Source organism: Xiphophorus maculatus, chromosome 16 (assembly GCF_002775205.1).
Source record: "Xiphophorus maculatus strain JP 163 A chromosome 16, X_maculatus-5.0-male, whole genome shotgun sequence".
In the NCBI taxonomy this organism is placed as follows: Eukaryota; Metazoa; Chordata; class Actinopteri; order Cyprinodontiformes; family Poeciliidae; genus Xiphophorus; species Xiphophorus maculatus.
Window position 1 is genome coordinate 9,896,270 of NC_036458.1, and position 16,417 is coordinate 9,912,686.

General features: G+C 39.3%; 3 protein-coding genes across 3 annotated transcripts; 1 reads left to right on the forward strand and 2 right to left on the reverse strand.

Moving 5' to 3' along the window:
* Window positions 1–295: 295 nt before the first annotated feature.
* LOC102226312 (procollagen galactosyltransferase 1-like) lies at window positions 296–6,879 on the reverse strand. Its single transcript, XM_005801551.3, has 12 exons — window positions 6,516–6,879; window positions 4,012–4,122; window positions 3,789–3,906; window positions 2,621–2,755; window positions 2,339–2,543; window positions 2,125–2,244; window positions 1,901–1,977; window positions 1,673–1,779; window positions 1,163–1,295; window positions 962–1,089; window positions 668–874; window positions 296–582 (listed from the first exon to the last, which is right to left on the reverse strand). The coding sequence occupies exons 1-12, from the start codon at window positions 6,737–6,739 to the stop codon at window positions 312–314; spliced, it is 1,836 nt and encodes a 611-aa protein (XP_005801608.1). The 5' UTR covers window positions 6,740–6,879; the 3' UTR covers window positions 296–311.
* A 288-nt stretch (window positions 6,880–7,167) lies between these two features.
* Window positions 7,168–9,941, reverse strand: pgls (6-phosphogluconolactonase). Its single transcript, XM_005801497.3, has 6 exons — window positions 9,850–9,941; window positions 9,273–9,543; window positions 9,069–9,176; window positions 8,884–8,985; window positions 7,992–8,132; window positions 7,168–7,630 (listed from the first exon to the last, which is right to left on the reverse strand). Exons 2-6 carry the CDS (start codon window positions 9,534–9,536, stop codon window positions 7,484–7,486), a joined length of 762 nt encoding a protein of 253 aa, XP_005801554.1. The 5' UTR covers window positions 9,537–9,543; window positions 9,850–9,941; the 3' UTR covers window positions 7,168–7,483.
* A 224-nt stretch (window positions 9,942–10,165) lies between these two features.
* Window positions 10,166–16,399, forward strand: LOC106699697 (zinc finger protein 585A-like). The gene is made up of 8 exons (XM_023349223.1): window positions 10,166–10,632; window positions 10,710–10,803; window positions 11,731–11,833; window positions 11,916–12,592; window positions 14,040–14,322; window positions 14,535–14,668; window positions 14,762–14,867; window positions 14,944–16,399. Exons 1-8 carry the CDS (start codon window positions 10,340–10,342, stop codon window positions 15,663–15,665), a joined length of 2,412 nt encoding a protein of 803 aa, XP_023204991.1. The 5' UTR covers window positions 10,166–10,339; the 3' UTR covers window positions 15,666–16,399.
* The last annotated feature ends 18 nt before the right edge of the window (window positions 16,400–16,417 follow it).

A 16,417-nucleotide genomic window follows, 5' to 3' on the forward strand; every position in this document is an offset into this window, starting at 1 on the left:
AGTTGACCTAAAATGGCTGAAATGTAACAGTCTAATTTTATATGCATCTGTTAATTTCTGTATGACAGACAGAAGGTGAGTACTGCAAATGCCATTAATAATGACAAGTCTAGTGCCCAATTATAATAAAATCAAAGTATACAAAATAAAAGTCAGCCATGATCCCTTTTGAAGTTGTCACTAGAGAAAAATCCAGTTCTTTAAACTTCAATATCACATCCCTGCTGTGAAAGTAAGTCAAAAACATTTAGGTTAAAAAAGGATTTAAAAAATTTCAGATGTCTAAGTTTTAAGCTCTCTCTCAATTTCTCTTAAAGCTCGTCTCGAGCCGTGCTGTCCAGAGGGGTGTGGAGCACGTCTGTGTTTTGGGCCTCACGGCTGATCTCGGCCTGTTCCTGAGTTTTTCCGGAGCGCGCTTCTCTGTCCCAGTCTGTACGGACCTTATCATTGTCCCACACAGTGGAGGTCTCCGTGTCGCTGATGTAGCCGGGGTCGCCCGTATAGTGAGTTGGAAACACCAGGAGCGGCTCTGCAGAAAAGGCCTTCAGGTCCCTGCTTTCAAACTGCTCCATATAGTCAGAGCTGTGAAGGAGAAAGAAAGTGAAGACAATAAGAAGTTTGCCAAGAGGTTTCTGTAAATGTGTGCACTTTTACTTTGAAAACTTACAGAGGGTGTTTGTTGTACATAATAGGAAGAAATTCATCGACGGGTAAAATCCTTTTTAGTGGTTCTGCTTTCAAAAGCTTCTCAGCACCCTGCAGGGAAATCATATAACCTAGAGTCCAATATGAATAATCTGCTTCTACTAAGTTATGAATATTTGGCACTACTTTCTCCTTGTGATCCACTTGCATTCTTTTCCGACCAATATATCTGTAAGAAAGGAAGAAACCAAAAGGTTTGGTGAGAAAAACTGCTGATATAATGTGACGGTGATAAATGAAGGAAAAACAAACTTACATAAGATCCCAGTCCAGTCCTTCATGCTCAATCTCACTCATCAAGTTCATCAAGCGACGTTTGAAGAAGACCTCGAAACGCAGGTCGTCTTCAATCACGAGGGAAGTTTCCAGACGGCGATCTACAATCTACAGACAAATAACGGCATGTCAGTATTTATCAATTTTAAAACAGTTTAAATGTTCTGCATTTGAAGTTCACCTCCTTCCAGATGTTGTAGTGAGAAAGAAAGCAGCCTAGTTCTCCCTTTGTCAGTGGTCGACCATGGTAAGGGTCCTGGTATCCAGGGAGCATATGGATACCCAGGGCATGCATTTCACTGACATTCATCGCTCTGAAATGCAGGCATAGGGAGTTAATTTTTATAGCACATTTAAGCCATACTAAAGAAGAGAAGAAGAAGTACACCAAGATAAAAATGGCATGATTTAAGAATCACACAAAAGAACCAAACATTACAATGCAAACTTGCAACAAGTAAAAAGCTGAGACATGGGGGAAAAGCTGCAGTAGATATTTTGCTTGTAAAATAAGTTTGAACTTCAAATCAGTGTCTTCGTTTCATTCACAATCATTAAATCCAGCCACAAATCCAATGTGGAGGTGTATCAGTGCTTCATGTTAATGTAAATTTACAGCTGGCCCAAAGAACAAAATATTAATTTGTAACAGCTACAGACTGTTTTATTACTTATAAAAGAGTAAACTTACTTTCCATCTACTGCTGCAATGATCTTGCAAGCAATCTTCTGCTCATGCAATGCCTTCAGCATGCGTTCCCTGCGGTCAGTCCGTCTCGGTAAGTTTATCATGAACACCTAAAATGCACAGAAAATAATCAAACGTAACCTCTTAATTTATCAGCAGCGGGGAGTCTTACAGAAAAGAGATGAGCAGAAGGCCATTTTGCAATTTCCATCTTCACATCACTCTACTCACTTCATCAAAGCCCATTTTGTCAGGTTTTTTTCTAGGAACACGGATGTATTTGGAAGGCATAAGGGGAGGATTCCGCACTGGAATGTAATATAGAAGATGGATGCAGAAATGGTAAAAATCATATGCTGTGTAAAGTTTCATGCTGTAGTCACATAAACAATTTCAAAGAGCTGAAACCAGCGACAATGAAGTGGTTGGTTACAGTCAAAATGCAGAAAACTTACCATTAACCTCCAAGAGGGAGTGTAAGAAGCTATCCGCTTCGTCTTGCAAAGTATTGTGGGAGCGCAGGGGTACAGGAATATAACCATAAGTCTCCCTGTTGCATACAAACATTTGAACATCTGGAAAAAGCAGAAAAAAAATCATTAAACTGAATATGACAACAAAATAAACATCATGCTTATGTTTATAAGCTAGCAATTGCACGTTAAATACCTGCCATCTGAGCAGAGAATGCAAACACAATGATGTCATCAAATGCCCAACTGTATTCTGGATGTGGCGGGTGAAAGGCTAGCTGCCTGGTAGCCTGTTTCCTGAGGTCTATAAGGAATGTGGAGTGAACCATCGGAACAGCAAAACAACCTTTGCGGACTTGCTTCCTGATAGGGAGGTAGGCAGGTGTCCGCCTGTAGTAACCCTAATGAGGGGAGGTTTGTTAGCATGTGACTACATTGCATAAATCAGGTCAGGTAAACCAAATTATTATAACACTACCTGAGAAGTCATTCCACACCAGAAGTTTGAATAGGCGCCACGGGATTCAAGCATTGGAGCTATTATTGTTTTATTTTCTTTAATTAACTTCCATAGTACGTCTCTATCGGTTAGAAGGTTATCACAATCCACCAACTGCACAGAAGAGAATAGAAATGATGGGAGATATGTTCATAATGAGTTCATCGGTTTCTTTTTTTTTATTGTGGAGGAACAATATGCAACTCTACTACAGAATTACTTCAAGTCACTGAGGATTGTAAGTATTTATTTTCTCTTGAGATCATTCTTTGGCATTTCAAACAGACTGAGGTATGGACTTTATTGGGGAGGGGTTCAGTCATTCCTTTGTAGATTTGCAGCTAGTTTTGAGATACTTATTTGAAGCTAAGTTTAAGCGGGCTACCAGATTGGCACAGATTTGACTCTCGAGTAATTTGGTAAATTTATAGCCACGGTAACCCAGGTCTTGTGGCTGCAAACCATCGCCCTTCCACACTCCAGTGAAAAAGATGATAATCTCTTTCAGCAGAGCAAACTACAAAAACTCCCACTTTGATATAGTTGGTCACACCTGCTGGGAATAAGGTAAGGGTGGATTAGATTAGCAACACCTGGCTTCTACATTCCTCCTTAAATCCTATGCAAACAGCAAAGGTGCACTTAGTTTTGTCGTGACTATTAAGACTCATATAAACTTTTTATGTCTCGTGAATATATGTGCAGAGCAGTGTCTTAAAAAAAGCGAATGTGAAACAAGAGTGGGACTCTACTAATTAGCTGCAACTGTCTAGTTAAAACAAACCCTCAATTTCAGTTTTTTTTCCCTCCGTCTCTCAAGAGAGAACGTGGAGAAGCAATTCAAAGGAGATGAAACTATTGCAATTGTAGATCTACGAAACCTCAAGATTATACACTAGGGCAACAGGAGAAAACAAATAGAAATCTGCACAGTATTGTGCTTACAGTTCAAAGCATTGGACTAGGAGCAGTGTGAAATTGACACCCTGTGCTCTTTGTAAATTATAACAGTGCATTTGATTGGGCCTTGATTTTACACTTATCCATTGGCAGCAACAACAGGATAAAAATAGTTCAACAGCTGGCTCAGTGCTAAGAACAACATGGTGTTGTGCATTTGTATCAATAGAACAGTGTATTGCCCTACCATCAAGTAATCGGCCCACATTTCACGAGCCGACTCCAGTGCTCCTTGCCGAAGCTTCATAACATGCTCGTAGCGGAGATCTGTCCAATGTTTTGGACCATCTTCATCCTCGTAACGACTTAGAAATACATCTTAAGAGTTATTCATTGGAATTTGTTCATTTATTGATTCTGCGATTCCATTTAGCAGCACCTAAATTGATTGGAAGCTCAATGCAACAAACCTGGGTTCTTCTTTTGGCCTCCACTCCACATAATGGTAATGGTTCTCCACCTTTAAAAGCCAGTCACGCAGAATTACTGTGGTGTTGTCCTCATTGTGATCAGTTGCTACCCTGTAAATGTGCAACAAATAATAAAAAAAAAACAACAACAACATATAAAATCAGTAGGTTTGACCAAAAACAGGTTCAGAATGACTTAGGTCAGAACTGTTGCCAGATTGGGTTTAATCAGAGACTGGGTTGAAAGGACAAACCCCGACTCAAATTACAATAGCCCTCTGTTCACTTTTTGTAATGTCATTGTATGCAGCTGAGGGAACTGAATTGAGTGTTAATAATCCCAACATCAGGCAACAAAAACTGTGAGCTGAGATGACATTTTTTTTAGGTTAGCAGTCTGTACAAAAGAAATACACAAAGGATACAAAAGACACAATCAAGAAGTGAAACCGTTGTCTGTATAACCTTAAAACGGAAGGAAAGGGTTTGAACTGTGAGGTAAATGAAAATATGTTTGATACAACTCTGTGAAAGAATGGAAACATACCACAGATATCGTTTCAGCACTTACATATAATCAAATAATCATGCAGTGCTTTTGGGTGCATGGAAACACAAACACTGCATGTGTTTTTTTTTACAGCCACAAACATGAAGGTATTTTATTGGAATTTCATTTATCAGACTAAAGCAATAATAAGGAAAATATCACACGTTTTTACTAACAAAAATCTGAAAAGGTTTGACCTGCATTTGAATAAATAAAATCCAAAGCAAACCATTGCCTTCAGAAGTCAATGTATCACAACTTAAGTCTACATATGCATATAGGTGAACAAATATAAAGAAAATGAACATCTGATGCCATTTTGGTGAATGAACATAATTAATTAAATATGTCTGCTGTAACTCTGCTGGATACATCTGGATATATACTGTTAAAAAAAGATAAATAATGTAACAACCAAATTTTTGGTCAAGCGAAACAACAGTCTTTGCTCCAAAAACACTTTCCATCTGACAGCTTGATTTCTTTTTTTGATACTTCTTTGGATAAAAGTCATAATGGATGTTCCGGAAAGATTTCTTGTGAGTCTGAGAAACCCCGAGTCATCTTCCTAAATTTATTTGGGTCGTTCACCCTTTACATGACTCATACTTGAATCTGAACTTTTTCTTGTTCATAAACAGATTAAACTACTTGAGAAAAATTTATACTAATTATCTATAAAGCCACTGTTCTCTAAAAGCATATTCACACAAGTTGCACCTCTTATATCTGGTCTATTTTTACTGTGTTGTCACTCTGCAGCACTAATTGCATGCACCAAGGATTTAAATGACAGTTTGGTGGGTTATGATTCGGAGGTTTTTGGCACCATTACAAACAGCTGGGAGCGCACACGGCCAAGTGTAGAGAACAAGAAGTGCTTACAGCATCTCAAACTGTTTGTGACTGAGGAGCCTGTAAAACTAAAATGTCAAAAACTATTTACAGCAGAGCTAAACATCTGTCAAGCCATCTTCAACAAACGTAACACATGTTAACTGTAAAAAAAAAAGATGAATACATGTAGATTGCGAGTAAGGAACGCACCACTTGAGTCCTGAGGTTATGCTGCAAAGAGATGATGAAGAAAAAGATGAGCACCTAAGTCTGGGTGGGTTGTTGGAGCATGTCATTTGCTTGCTTTTTATGTGAGAAACCCCTCCCTTATTTCCACCAATGCTGGCAGACAGATGTCTAAATTACACTAAATATGAGTTTGCACAATCTAAATTTGCTTTGGAATATGTGCTTTCCCCAAATAACTGAGGTGGTGTAGATTAACAGATCCTTTAAAATGGCCCCAAAATCACATTTAATGTAACAGAATAATTTCACCATTGGGTAAGGTTACAAAATGATTTGATGCAGCTAAATATTTATATTTACACTTACTAATTTAGCTTATATCCACACTGTCCATTAAAATTGTTTCAATTTGTAATGTAATGGTAAAATGTAACAATGTGCTAGCTGATCGCATAGTTTTATGTATATTTTAATTAATTATAAGGCTGATAATTTTCTACATCAGGTTTGGTTTCAGACATGGAGAGATATGGAAGTGGCTGGCTGAAATAAAATTTAACTTCGAATACTGAATCGCACAGCTCCCCTCGTGGCCAAGTCTCGTCCCCTCCCCTCCACGTTTACAGAACAAAGTTTTGCACATAAAACTTGATCAACTGTGTCCTCGTTTACTCAGCTTATTGTGTGTTTTCAAAGCCAAACTGAGCGTTTAATCTATTGTATTGTGCACGATGAAATTCAAGTGTTAAACCCCGATACGTTAACAAGCGTGACATAATTTGGCCATGCGTCCAAAATCCCTCCTAACGCATGTCCACCGCTTTTATTCCACCTCAACATTGTATATTGTCTTATTTAAAAAGAAACGTTCCCCAAATGGGCAGTCATTTGTCTTTATTTCAGTATAATCTTACCTACAGTGACTTACCATAGAGCCATACGGTCCTTAGGATACTTGAGTCGCTCTATAGTTCCCAGAAAGTACGGCAAAGAGTGTTCGGAGTTTCTGCAGATGAGGGCGAGAAGAACCCGGGGAGCCAGAAGCGGAGACTCGGGGCTCCAGCGCTCCTCCGCGAAGTATCCCCGGACAGGGGAGCAGCAGCGGAGGAGCAGCAGGAGCAGCACGGCGGGGAGGACGGCGAGCCCGTGCATTGCGACAACTATCTATGTTTTATGTGATGTTATTATCCTATTGCACTCGTTTTAAATGAAAATGAATAGTAGCTTTGCGTTTCGCACCCATCACAAAACAAGCACAGTCTCTGCAGATTGCCCTGATGTTGTAGTGCGAAGTTGAGCCTTAAAGGGGTGGGTTAAGTCTTGTCTTAAAGGGGAAACCTCCACCAGACACAAAATGTGATTTTTTTTCCCTTTTCTTTTTTTCCAATCAAACGTGTTCTTTAATTCGTCTTTCAGAAACGTAAAAAGCATTTCCACAAGATCAACTTCATTCACTGCTTCAAAGGAAACCAGAATAAAAATGTTTTTTTTTTTTTTTTTTTGCAGTCATATTCAAAGAAAGAGGAAAACATAATCTCAAAAGAAAGAAAAAGAAAAAAAATTACATCAAGAAACATTTCTACAGGTACACTGAGACTTTAATCACACTGGGGTATGTTGATAACTTACAAGCCTTAACATTAAAAAGGTAATGCATTAAAAGAATAATAGTAATGTAGATGTACAGTGATTACTTTGTTCTTCAGTAAAATTTAGACATCCAACAAATGTCCCAATGCACATTACATTCATACAGCAGCAAAACACGAATGTAATCACCCAGAAAGTGTTACAGTATGTTATTCAAATGTATTCTTAAGCACAATTTGACTAATGCAGGAATGTACCCTTTTGTATTTCCTGTTGATGTGCTGATTCATCATCAGGCTGAGAGTTTTAAAGTTTGGCTCCTGCACCTGGCCTTTCAACCTGGATAGTCAAGGCAGCAGCTGCAGGGTCATCAATGAGCCAAAACAGTTCACCGCTGGTTGGTACAACACGAGCGGCTGGATACGGCGAAGCTTTTCCACCCTCCAGAACCTCCTGCAAAAAAAAAAAAAAAAAAGAGTTCTGAGTAGCAATCCAGCAAAATTGCACAAATAAGCAAGTTAAGCTCCTCTGTTTTGGTTAGTGTGTCAAAATGGTTGATGCTTTTGTTACTACACTGTTTTTAGTCACTTACATATGAAAAACCCAAACGGTTTTGGCTAATTTAATGGATTTTTCTACAAATAGTATGTTTATTGTGACTGTGAAAATAGAAGGATTTATACACAGACATGCTTTCCGAGCGCAAAATTTACACAAGTGTGAAATCTACATTGCATCTGATAATAAGTAGGGACATTATATATCATATAAAAAATGAAAGGTTGTATATAAATCATATTTTTCCAACCATCACCTTCAAAACAGTGGCTTTGCTTCCACCTGTTGAGACAAAGGTCACACAGCGTGCAGCGTTCACCACTGGGAAAGTCATAGTGACGCGCTGTGGAGGCGGTTTGGGAGAATCACTGATAGGAGCCACAATTTTCTTTGTTTCCTGCGTGTGGGATACAGACAGGGCCAAGACATAACTTTTTACACTTCATATTTCACAAGCAAAATACATTAGAATCAGTGGAGATTATCCAGTTATTGATGCATTGCTTCCAGTCTTACTGAATAAGTAATTTCATGTAAAGCCTTTTACTTTTTGCCACAGTGGGAACTTTCATCACTCAGCTTGATGAACACGGCATGATGGATGATCTACCCTAATTAGTAGTTGAATTCTGAGCGGGTTAGGGATGGTTCTTATGAGAGAGTCGGTTGAGTTAAAAAGCATAATTGCTCCAATTCAGCTCTAACCCTGACATCAGCTGGAAGATGGAAACAGCTGTCTTTAGCTGCTGGTGGCAAAACATTTAATTATTCTTTGTGGGGGAAATGTATGGGACAAGTTCTACATTTAGCATCTACATCACATCTGTGCAGAAGATGCTGTTTGACTGACAAACACTTTGAACGTATGCTTAAACCACGCATAAAGTATAGCGTAAACCATCACTAATTAAACTTCAGCTCAAAGGACTCTGTCTTTCATGACACGAAGACCGGACATGAGAGAAGCATCATTTTTTTATTTACACTCCACTTTACAAATGTAGGCAACGTTAAACTCTTATGGAAAAATCTAAGACAGTCCGACTCCTTGAAAGCCAAATAAAAAAAGGAGACTTAATTTGAGATTTGTTCACAGAAGTGGTTATGTCTTAAACACTAAACAGACTGGAGTTACAAATGGCAATTACCTCCAGAAGGGGATGACCTGGGAAAAGAGAACATGTGTGTCCGTCTGGTCCCATTCCCAGCAGCAACAGGTCAAACACAGGAAACTCTTCACCTGGGAACACCTGTTATTTTGAATTTAAAAATTCAATTAAATTCAAAGAACCAACCAGGTAGTAAAACATAAAAGCTTGGGATTCACTTGGACCTGTTTCAGTTTACAGGCGTAATCCTCTGCACACTCTGCCACTGGCAGAGAGGAGTCTATGGTTAAGATTCCACTCTCAGGGATGTTGATCTTGGGAAACAACTGACTCTAAAACAGAAGAGAAACCTGGCATTTAATTTAAATGCCATTTGGTGCAAAATACATTAAGAGTCATACATTTTACTCAATAACAGGAAATTTGACCTTGTAAAGCCCAAATGTGCTTTCCGGATCATCGAAAGAAACCAGGCGCTCGTCACAGAAGCCAATCACCCACTTGCTGCAATCTGGCTGGGGCAGAGCCAGCAGCTCTTTGCTGAGCATGGACACGAGGCTTCCTCCTGAGAGACCCAGGGTGAACCTGCCATGAGAGGCTATGGCCTTCTCGGCCCTAGAGATCACGAGATGGGCCAAGACTGGACCGAGCTCTGCTGAGGAAGGAAAGACCACAACTCTTCTTCCAGCCATCACAGCACTGCAAGAAGAGAGAAAGGTTGCAAAATAAAAGGAAGTCAGCTACAAAACAGTTTTGCAACTGTGTGAAAAATGCACGTAGCAAGGCTTTTGTAAACATTTAACAAATATTTTTATGATAAAAACTTGTATTAAATGTGGTTTACTAAACATGTCAGGCTACGTGGGAATTTACTTGTAGCCTACTTCAAGTACAGGAGAACCACTAGTCAGTAGGTTCATACAAGCGCGTTTCTTAGTACGCATAAACAACTGCAAACCTAAAACGTGATTATTTTTAAATATAGGAACAAATTACTTTTAATACCTTGCAGGGAAAATTCGAAACAGGAGATGGTCATGTGGATTTTCAGTCGGCAAATGAGTAAGTTTAATTCCATGAACTACTTCCTGAACTGACGTTTCATCAGCCAATCACACGCCTTGCAACACCGCACTGCTTTCTGGTCGCTGCAGTTCCCGAAAAAGCAGCGTCCAAAATGCTCCAATTAGAATGCAAAGTTAACGTTTACCTAATATTCATCAATATTAACTAACGTTTTGGTAAACTAAGCAACATATGTCAATATTTCAACTCAATATTACAGTACTTTTGTATAATTGCTATGCTTCCGCCTCACCGGTAGATGGAATCAAAGTTTCCATTTGAACAACTTGAGTTTTACCCTTATGCATGCTTGCGCCGTTCTTCTCGCACCAAACAGTGTAACTACACGTTGTTGTAGTCATCACGAAGGAATCCTGACTGTCAACTCGCCTGCGTGAATTTTGCTTGTCGCGGGAGACCGACGAGAAACATGTCCACAGGCTTCTCCTTCCAGACGCAGCTCGTCTCCATCATGGATGCGCTGTCCAAAACAGCTGTGATGGAAATAAGCAAACTGGTGGAGATCGAGTCCAAGATGCTGAAAATAGAAATAACAAGAGGGCGAAATGAAATCGCTTCTCTCACAGAGAAGCTGCAGCTGATGGAGAAGTTGCTGTTCATGGCTCAGGAGCGCAGGCAGGACACAGCAGCAGCAGCAGCAGCATGCTCAGAGATGAGGGAGTCTCCAGAAAATAATGCTTTTTTGGCTTCAGACAATTCAAAGTATGTATAGTGTTTAATTCTACCCAAAGCTCTTTATCTTGACTGTTTTCTTTGACCGCTAATATTTTGTATTTAAGTGCGCTGCATAGTAGTGGAACCACGTGGGAAAACATACGATCCTCAACAGAGATGGACAGTTTGCACCAAAGTGACGAGCATACCTCACCTGAAGTAAGTATCCAAACTGAATCAAATACAGTCTATTTTAAAGCTGTTTGACTTTAAACAATCATTTCAAAACTTTTCCCACATATACTCTGACAATTGTCCTGTACATTTTCAGCTGAAAAATAAATGCATTAGGTACTAAATACATGAAATTCAACATGGCGACGCCTTTAGACGTAGTTTGCAGTACCTCTGATGAACATCATTTTGAGCATTACTTTCCAAAAAGCAAGCACCACTTATGAGTCGTAGCCAGTGGGAAATCTGAGTGTGTTCCAGTTTATTTTTTCCGACTTCCCAGTCAGAATTTATGAGTATAACTGGGACAAAGCATAAATCATGTATACTGGGCCTTGATGATTGACTTTGGATACCACTGCTTTAGCTAAAGCCACAGTTTGCAAATAAATTCCTAATGGTCAAAAGATTCTCATGGTACAAAGTTATTATTAAGGAGAAGTATTCAACATTTCCGTGGCATTAAATATACGCTACACCATAAGAAAGGGAAGGCAGTCTCTTTATAAAGTGAAAAAAAATATTGGAGCATGGGGACATTACGAAGACTGGACATTTCTTCTAAATAGCTAATCCAAATTTGGTGATATTTTACCAAAACCTTTCAGGATAGTTTGTTTTGGACAGACCATTTCACCCCATTTCACTGCATATACTCAAAGTGAAATGGGGCAGAGGTTGCATCATCATCAAGGGTAACGGCCAAGCCAAAGTCCGGAACTATTGCTGGTTTGTTTGGTTTTCAGTTAAGCTGCACAGGATAAACATCACAACATATGTGGAAGAAGCTTTCAAATGAGTCATTAGGGTCTGTTTGCTTTTTTCCTCATAAAAACCTGGTATTTTAGCAGAATTGTGTACAATTTTAAAATAGAATCAAATTTAATTATTTTTTACATTTGTGCAATTTAGGTTGCAAACCCACCAAATGACTTGTCTGAACTGATAGTGGTAAAAGAAGAGCCATCAGATGTGGAAAACAAAAACGCAGAACAAGACAGAACAAATGAAGCAAGTGAGTTTTTAGATTGTTTTTGTTTGGCTTTTGCTACATTATGTTGGTTTTTGGGTGTATTTACATGTTCATCTGCTGTCAGCAGGAACGGATGCAGTCACGGATACCCAAAAGGCTCCAAATGTGACGCAGCATCCTAAACCAAGTGCAGGACACCAGCAACCTCTGTTCATCAATAGCTTTATGAGTTCAAGCAGCCAGCAGCCTTGTGCTGACTCCAGGAGACAGGAGATGCAGTGGAATCCACAACTAACACCGGCTCACGCTACACTGCAGGAAGGGAAACAAGTGGTTCAAAACGTTGCCTCACAAAACATCAGCGCATCCAGGAATGTGAAGCTCCACAGTTTTAGGAACTCATCTGCAAAGAGGTTTGGCTGCATGCAGTGTGGCAAGGGTTTCAGATGCTTCAGCCAGCTTGAAATTCACCAGCGAAGTCACACAGGCGAGAAGCCATTCAGGTGCACGCTGTGTGGAAAGCGATACGCCCAGAAAGGCCACCTGTACACACACCAGCGCACACACACTGGGGAAAAGCCCTATCGATGCACTATTTGTGGAAAGGGTTTTATTCAGAAGTGCACCCTTGATATGCATCAGCGCACACACACAGGTGAAAAACCTTTTGTTTGTGTCAGCTGTGGCAAAGGTTTCACAAAGAAGTGTAATCTGAAGAAACATCTGACTCTGCATCTAGACCCTGGCCTAAACGTCTATGGAGGCGAATCATTTAGTGGAACAATTATACACGGAACCACATAAAATGACCATGGCTATCATTTATTTCTTCATTCTGATTTTAAACTTCTATTGGAAAATAAAGTTTACTTTGCTTAAGATATGAATGTGTGTCTAACAGTGCATATTTTCAACACATCACTGAAATGTTTTCTGTGCAAAATATCAGAAACTGATGTTTCAACAAGCAAATATTTGTTTTAATAGTCTGGTAAAGCCAATTTCTCCTGAGAACTTACAAGTGTATTAATCTGATACATTATGAAATCAACTGTGAATAACTCAGCATAGGAGAAAGTGCTTCAGATATATAAAAAAAAACACTCCAGGAACTATTAAGTAGCTATTAAAGCAGCTGAACTAGCAGACGGCCAGTAGCATTAATGGTTATCAACAGATCATTAAAATGTGTTTGGCTGAAAACACATTAAAGGTTGGAAGGCTTAGGGGATTTTGTTTACTTAATATTGATCATACTCTTTATATCAGTTTTAGTGTGCTATAATTGATTAATTAGATCAAGCATTACCTCGTAAAAGATGTGAATTTATTAGTAGCCTATCATCTCTGTGGGTCATTGTACACTCCGTACAGATGCACCTCAATAAATCAAAACATAAACGATAACTTTTATTTTTGCTATTGAGATTTTAAAAAGGAAAGTCATAGATAACCTAGATTTAATACACACATTTCAAGCTTTTAGTTTGAACTTAATAAGTTACACTAAAGGTGGAAAACGTTTTTAAATGATCATTCATTGCCTTGTTTTTTTTTTTTTTTGTATCCTAAAAACATGGTTGGACAGTCACCGTATACTTGCACATCTGAAAATAACTTATTTAGCTATTACAAATAATCACCACTAGATGGCAACAATTTCAAATAATATCTAGTTTTAAGTTTGAGTAAAGATCGAGTAACGTACATATCGTACATATTATATTATTGCCCCCTATTCTTTTAGAAATATTTTGCAATAGCTCAACACCGATTATATATGTTTAAATTTTATTAATAAAGAAGCTTTATGTAGCTTTTATTGTGCGTGGGTAACTAAGTAATCTAAAAAACGTGGGAAGGTGTGAAACAGGAGAAGTTCCGACTATATTTGAAAGATAACGACAAATAATGTAATATGTGCTGATTTTGCCACTTTGACCTTTACAGAACAAATATCTTTTTTTATGCACTAATTATACATTAAAGTACTTCTTTATTCATTAATGTTTTGAGAGATGTTTTATAATACTCGTCTTCTCTGTCCTATGACATTTTCTTTCCATATATTTTCAGCAAAAGCCTTATAAATCGAGTTGAGGCAGTAACACACGCTGTTGCCTTTACATACAGTATACATTGTGCTTGCGCCTATAGATTTCCCATAATCCTTTGCGGTACAGCTGTATCACATATTTGATTATAGGAGCAACGCTACTTCGGGGGGCAGTAATCTTGCCGAAATTAGAAATACTCAGCTACTTTTGGCGAGATGATGTGCGACAGCGCTAACAGGAGTTTTCGGACACAGCTGGCCGTCATCCTGGACAGGCTAACAAAGGCGGCTTTGGCTGAGATCAGCAGCCTGGCTGACGAATGCTCCTCCGTCCTTCACACTGAGATATCTCTGCATAAGACGGAGAACGAGGCGCTGAAGAAGAGGTGCTACTCTCTGGAGGTCCAGCTGAGAGCAGCCAGAGAGGGACAGACCTACCCTGCACATGTCAACACCAGCGTCAGGCAACTTTCAGGTCAGACGCTTGAATCAAGCCTGACACTGAGGGGGTTTCCCCCCCTTTTTTTTTTTTTGCTGCATAATGCACCCTATAGGCTTGTATTCTGGTTAATATTATTGTTACTTGGAGTTACTGTTTGCTCTCTGCCTATCTTTGTATAACTGAATGCATAGAAAGGTAACTATCTGCATCAAATCTCAGTATTCGCTCTATATTTTTCCTTCTAGATCAGCACCAGTCTTCTCCAGCCATCGAAGGGGTATTTGGGAAGGATTGGTGCATGGATCTGTGGAGAGAAGAGAAGCTTCACCCTCAGAGAAGACTGCCAATGGAGGCTGCTATGACAAACATAGGAGCAGAGGTCAGCTGTGTGTCTTATTTTTGCAATCCAGTCATATGATGGACTGAATAATGAGGGATGTATTTTTAGCCGTTTCCTTTATGCTGTTGGTAGGCAGCTGACATGATGGGGAGAGAACCTGATCTTATTTTTGTCAAAGAAGAGATGTATGACGATCACCCTATTGGTCAACAGATGAGTCGTGCTGACAACAGGAAAAGTAAGAGTGGAGTGAAATCAAACAAAACAGATTGCTAACTGCCTGCGACTTAACTGGATGAATTTTCATTTTACAGTGGTTGGGATGTTTGAAGATGACGGCATGCTTCACAGATCCGTCGATGAACTGCAGCTTCACTCAGGGGAATTGAATAATTTCCCCATGATGTCGGACGGACAAATGCTACAGCGGGCACAGCCGACCATCGCGGACAGATTAATAGAGGACGCAGCAATGGGCAGTCTTGTGGAAAACACAAATCCTCCTCCAGCCTCGGTGGAACCCTCAGATTACACAAACTGTCTCCAAACAAACACAACCAAAGAACTCCCCTTTCAGCCCAAACTTGTTAAGGCACCAAAGCGGTTTGACTGTTTATTCTGTGGAAAAATCTTTAACTATTTAAGCAGCTTAAAAGTGCACATCAGACGGCACTCGGGCGAAAAGCCTTTCAGCTGCTCTGTGTGCGGAAAACGATTTGCTCAGAAAACGTACCTGAAGCTGCACCAGCGAGTGCACTCTGGTGAAAAGCCTTACAGCTGTCCAGACTGTGGCAAAAGTTTCTCCCAGAAAAGCTCCTTAAACATACATCTTCGAACGCACACGGGTGAAAAGCCTTACAGCTGCGTGGGATGTGGCAAATGCTACGCATATAAATATGGTTTAAATCACCATCAGTGTTTCAACTGGATGGTCAAACCAGAGGTATTTGACACGGGTCCTCTCAGCACTGCTCAGAGTGACTCAACATGCGGCAGTATATCTTTACTAACATCCAACATGGAGGAAAAATACTGATGTGGAACAAAGAGAGCTGGATTGTATTATCTATTGTCACCTGTGCTACTGTTTGTCATATTTTTTAGCTAGAGTGGAGAGACTAACATAGCAGTGGCTAAACAATAGTTGAGCTTATTTGTCCATTATAATAGATTATTTATTCTCACAGGTTTGACTGATCGGCCAGCAAGAAATGAAAACATCTTGCCTTCATGTCATTGTTGCATGTGTTTGTTCCTAATATATCAGGCCACAGAAGGACTGTCCCAAGACATACCAAATTATTGACTTTGGGAAAATGGTCCTGGCCGACCTCTAAAACTACCTCCTTGGAACAAAAAGGTGAAACAAGTTTGTTCCTTTGACCAGCTCTTTATTTGTTTGACACCATATTTAATTCTTTTTCATTAAAATGAAACTGAAGTCATTTTTCCTGAAATATAACTACAGTTAATTTGTTTATCTCCTGGTGATATATTTAAATAAGCTCCTCAGGCTGTAATTGATAATATTGTTACTGTTTGAATAGTTACTTTTATGGTTCCACCGTGATTATGAATTGAAGAGAAATTGTCAACATTCTGTAATGTAGTCTTATTTCATTCCTATGCCTAATAGAAATTGCTTTCTTTGAATGTACAGCTTGCCTGAGCTGATTCTGTTCCAGAGACGGTTCTAGCAGCATCGACTTTACTAGCATATAACTGAAATTGAGTTTTATGAAATAAAATAAAACATTTGTACTTATGACTTTGTTTTAATAGAGAAAA

Bases quoted from the DNA above. Each gene is read 5' to 3' on its own strand.
- LOC102226312 (XM_005801551.3), bottom strand. From the start codon at position 6,739: ATGCACGGGCTCGCCGTCCTCCCCGCCGTGCTGCTCCTGCTGCTCCTC. The intron at 1,978-2,124 runs GTAAGTTTTCTG...ATTACATTCCAG, and splicing joins CTCCCTCTTGGAGGTTAATG to TGCGGAATCCTCCCCTTATG. The intron at 1,296-1,672 runs GTAAGTTTACTC...CCTGCATTTCAG, and splicing joins ATTGCAGCAGTAGATGGAAA to AGCGATGAATGTCAGTGAAA.
- pgls (XM_005801497.3), bottom strand. From the start codon at position 9,536: ATGGCTGGAAGAAGAGTTGTGGTCTTTCCTTCCTCAGCAGAGCTCGGT. The intron at 9,177-9,272 runs GTCAAATTTCCT...CTTCTGTTTTAG, and splicing joins GCACATTTGGGCTTTACAAG to AGTCAGTTGTTTCCCAAGAT. The intron at 7,631-7,991 runs GTGATGGTTGGA...TTTTTTTTGCAG, and splicing joins GCAAAGCCACTGTTTTGAAG to GAGGTTCTGGAGGGTGGAAA.
- LOC106699697 (XM_023349223.1), top strand. From the start codon at position 10,340: ATGTCCACAGGCTTCTCCTTCCAGACGCAGCTCGTCTCCATCATGGAT. The intron at 11,834-11,915 runs GTGAGTTTTTAG...ATCTGCTGTCAG, and splicing joins AGACAGAACAAATGAAGCAA to CAGGAACGGATGCAGTCACG. The intron at 14,868-14,943 runs GTAAGAGTGGAG...TTCATTTTACAG, and splicing joins TCGTGCTGACAACAGGAAAA to TGGTTGGGATGTTTGAAGAT.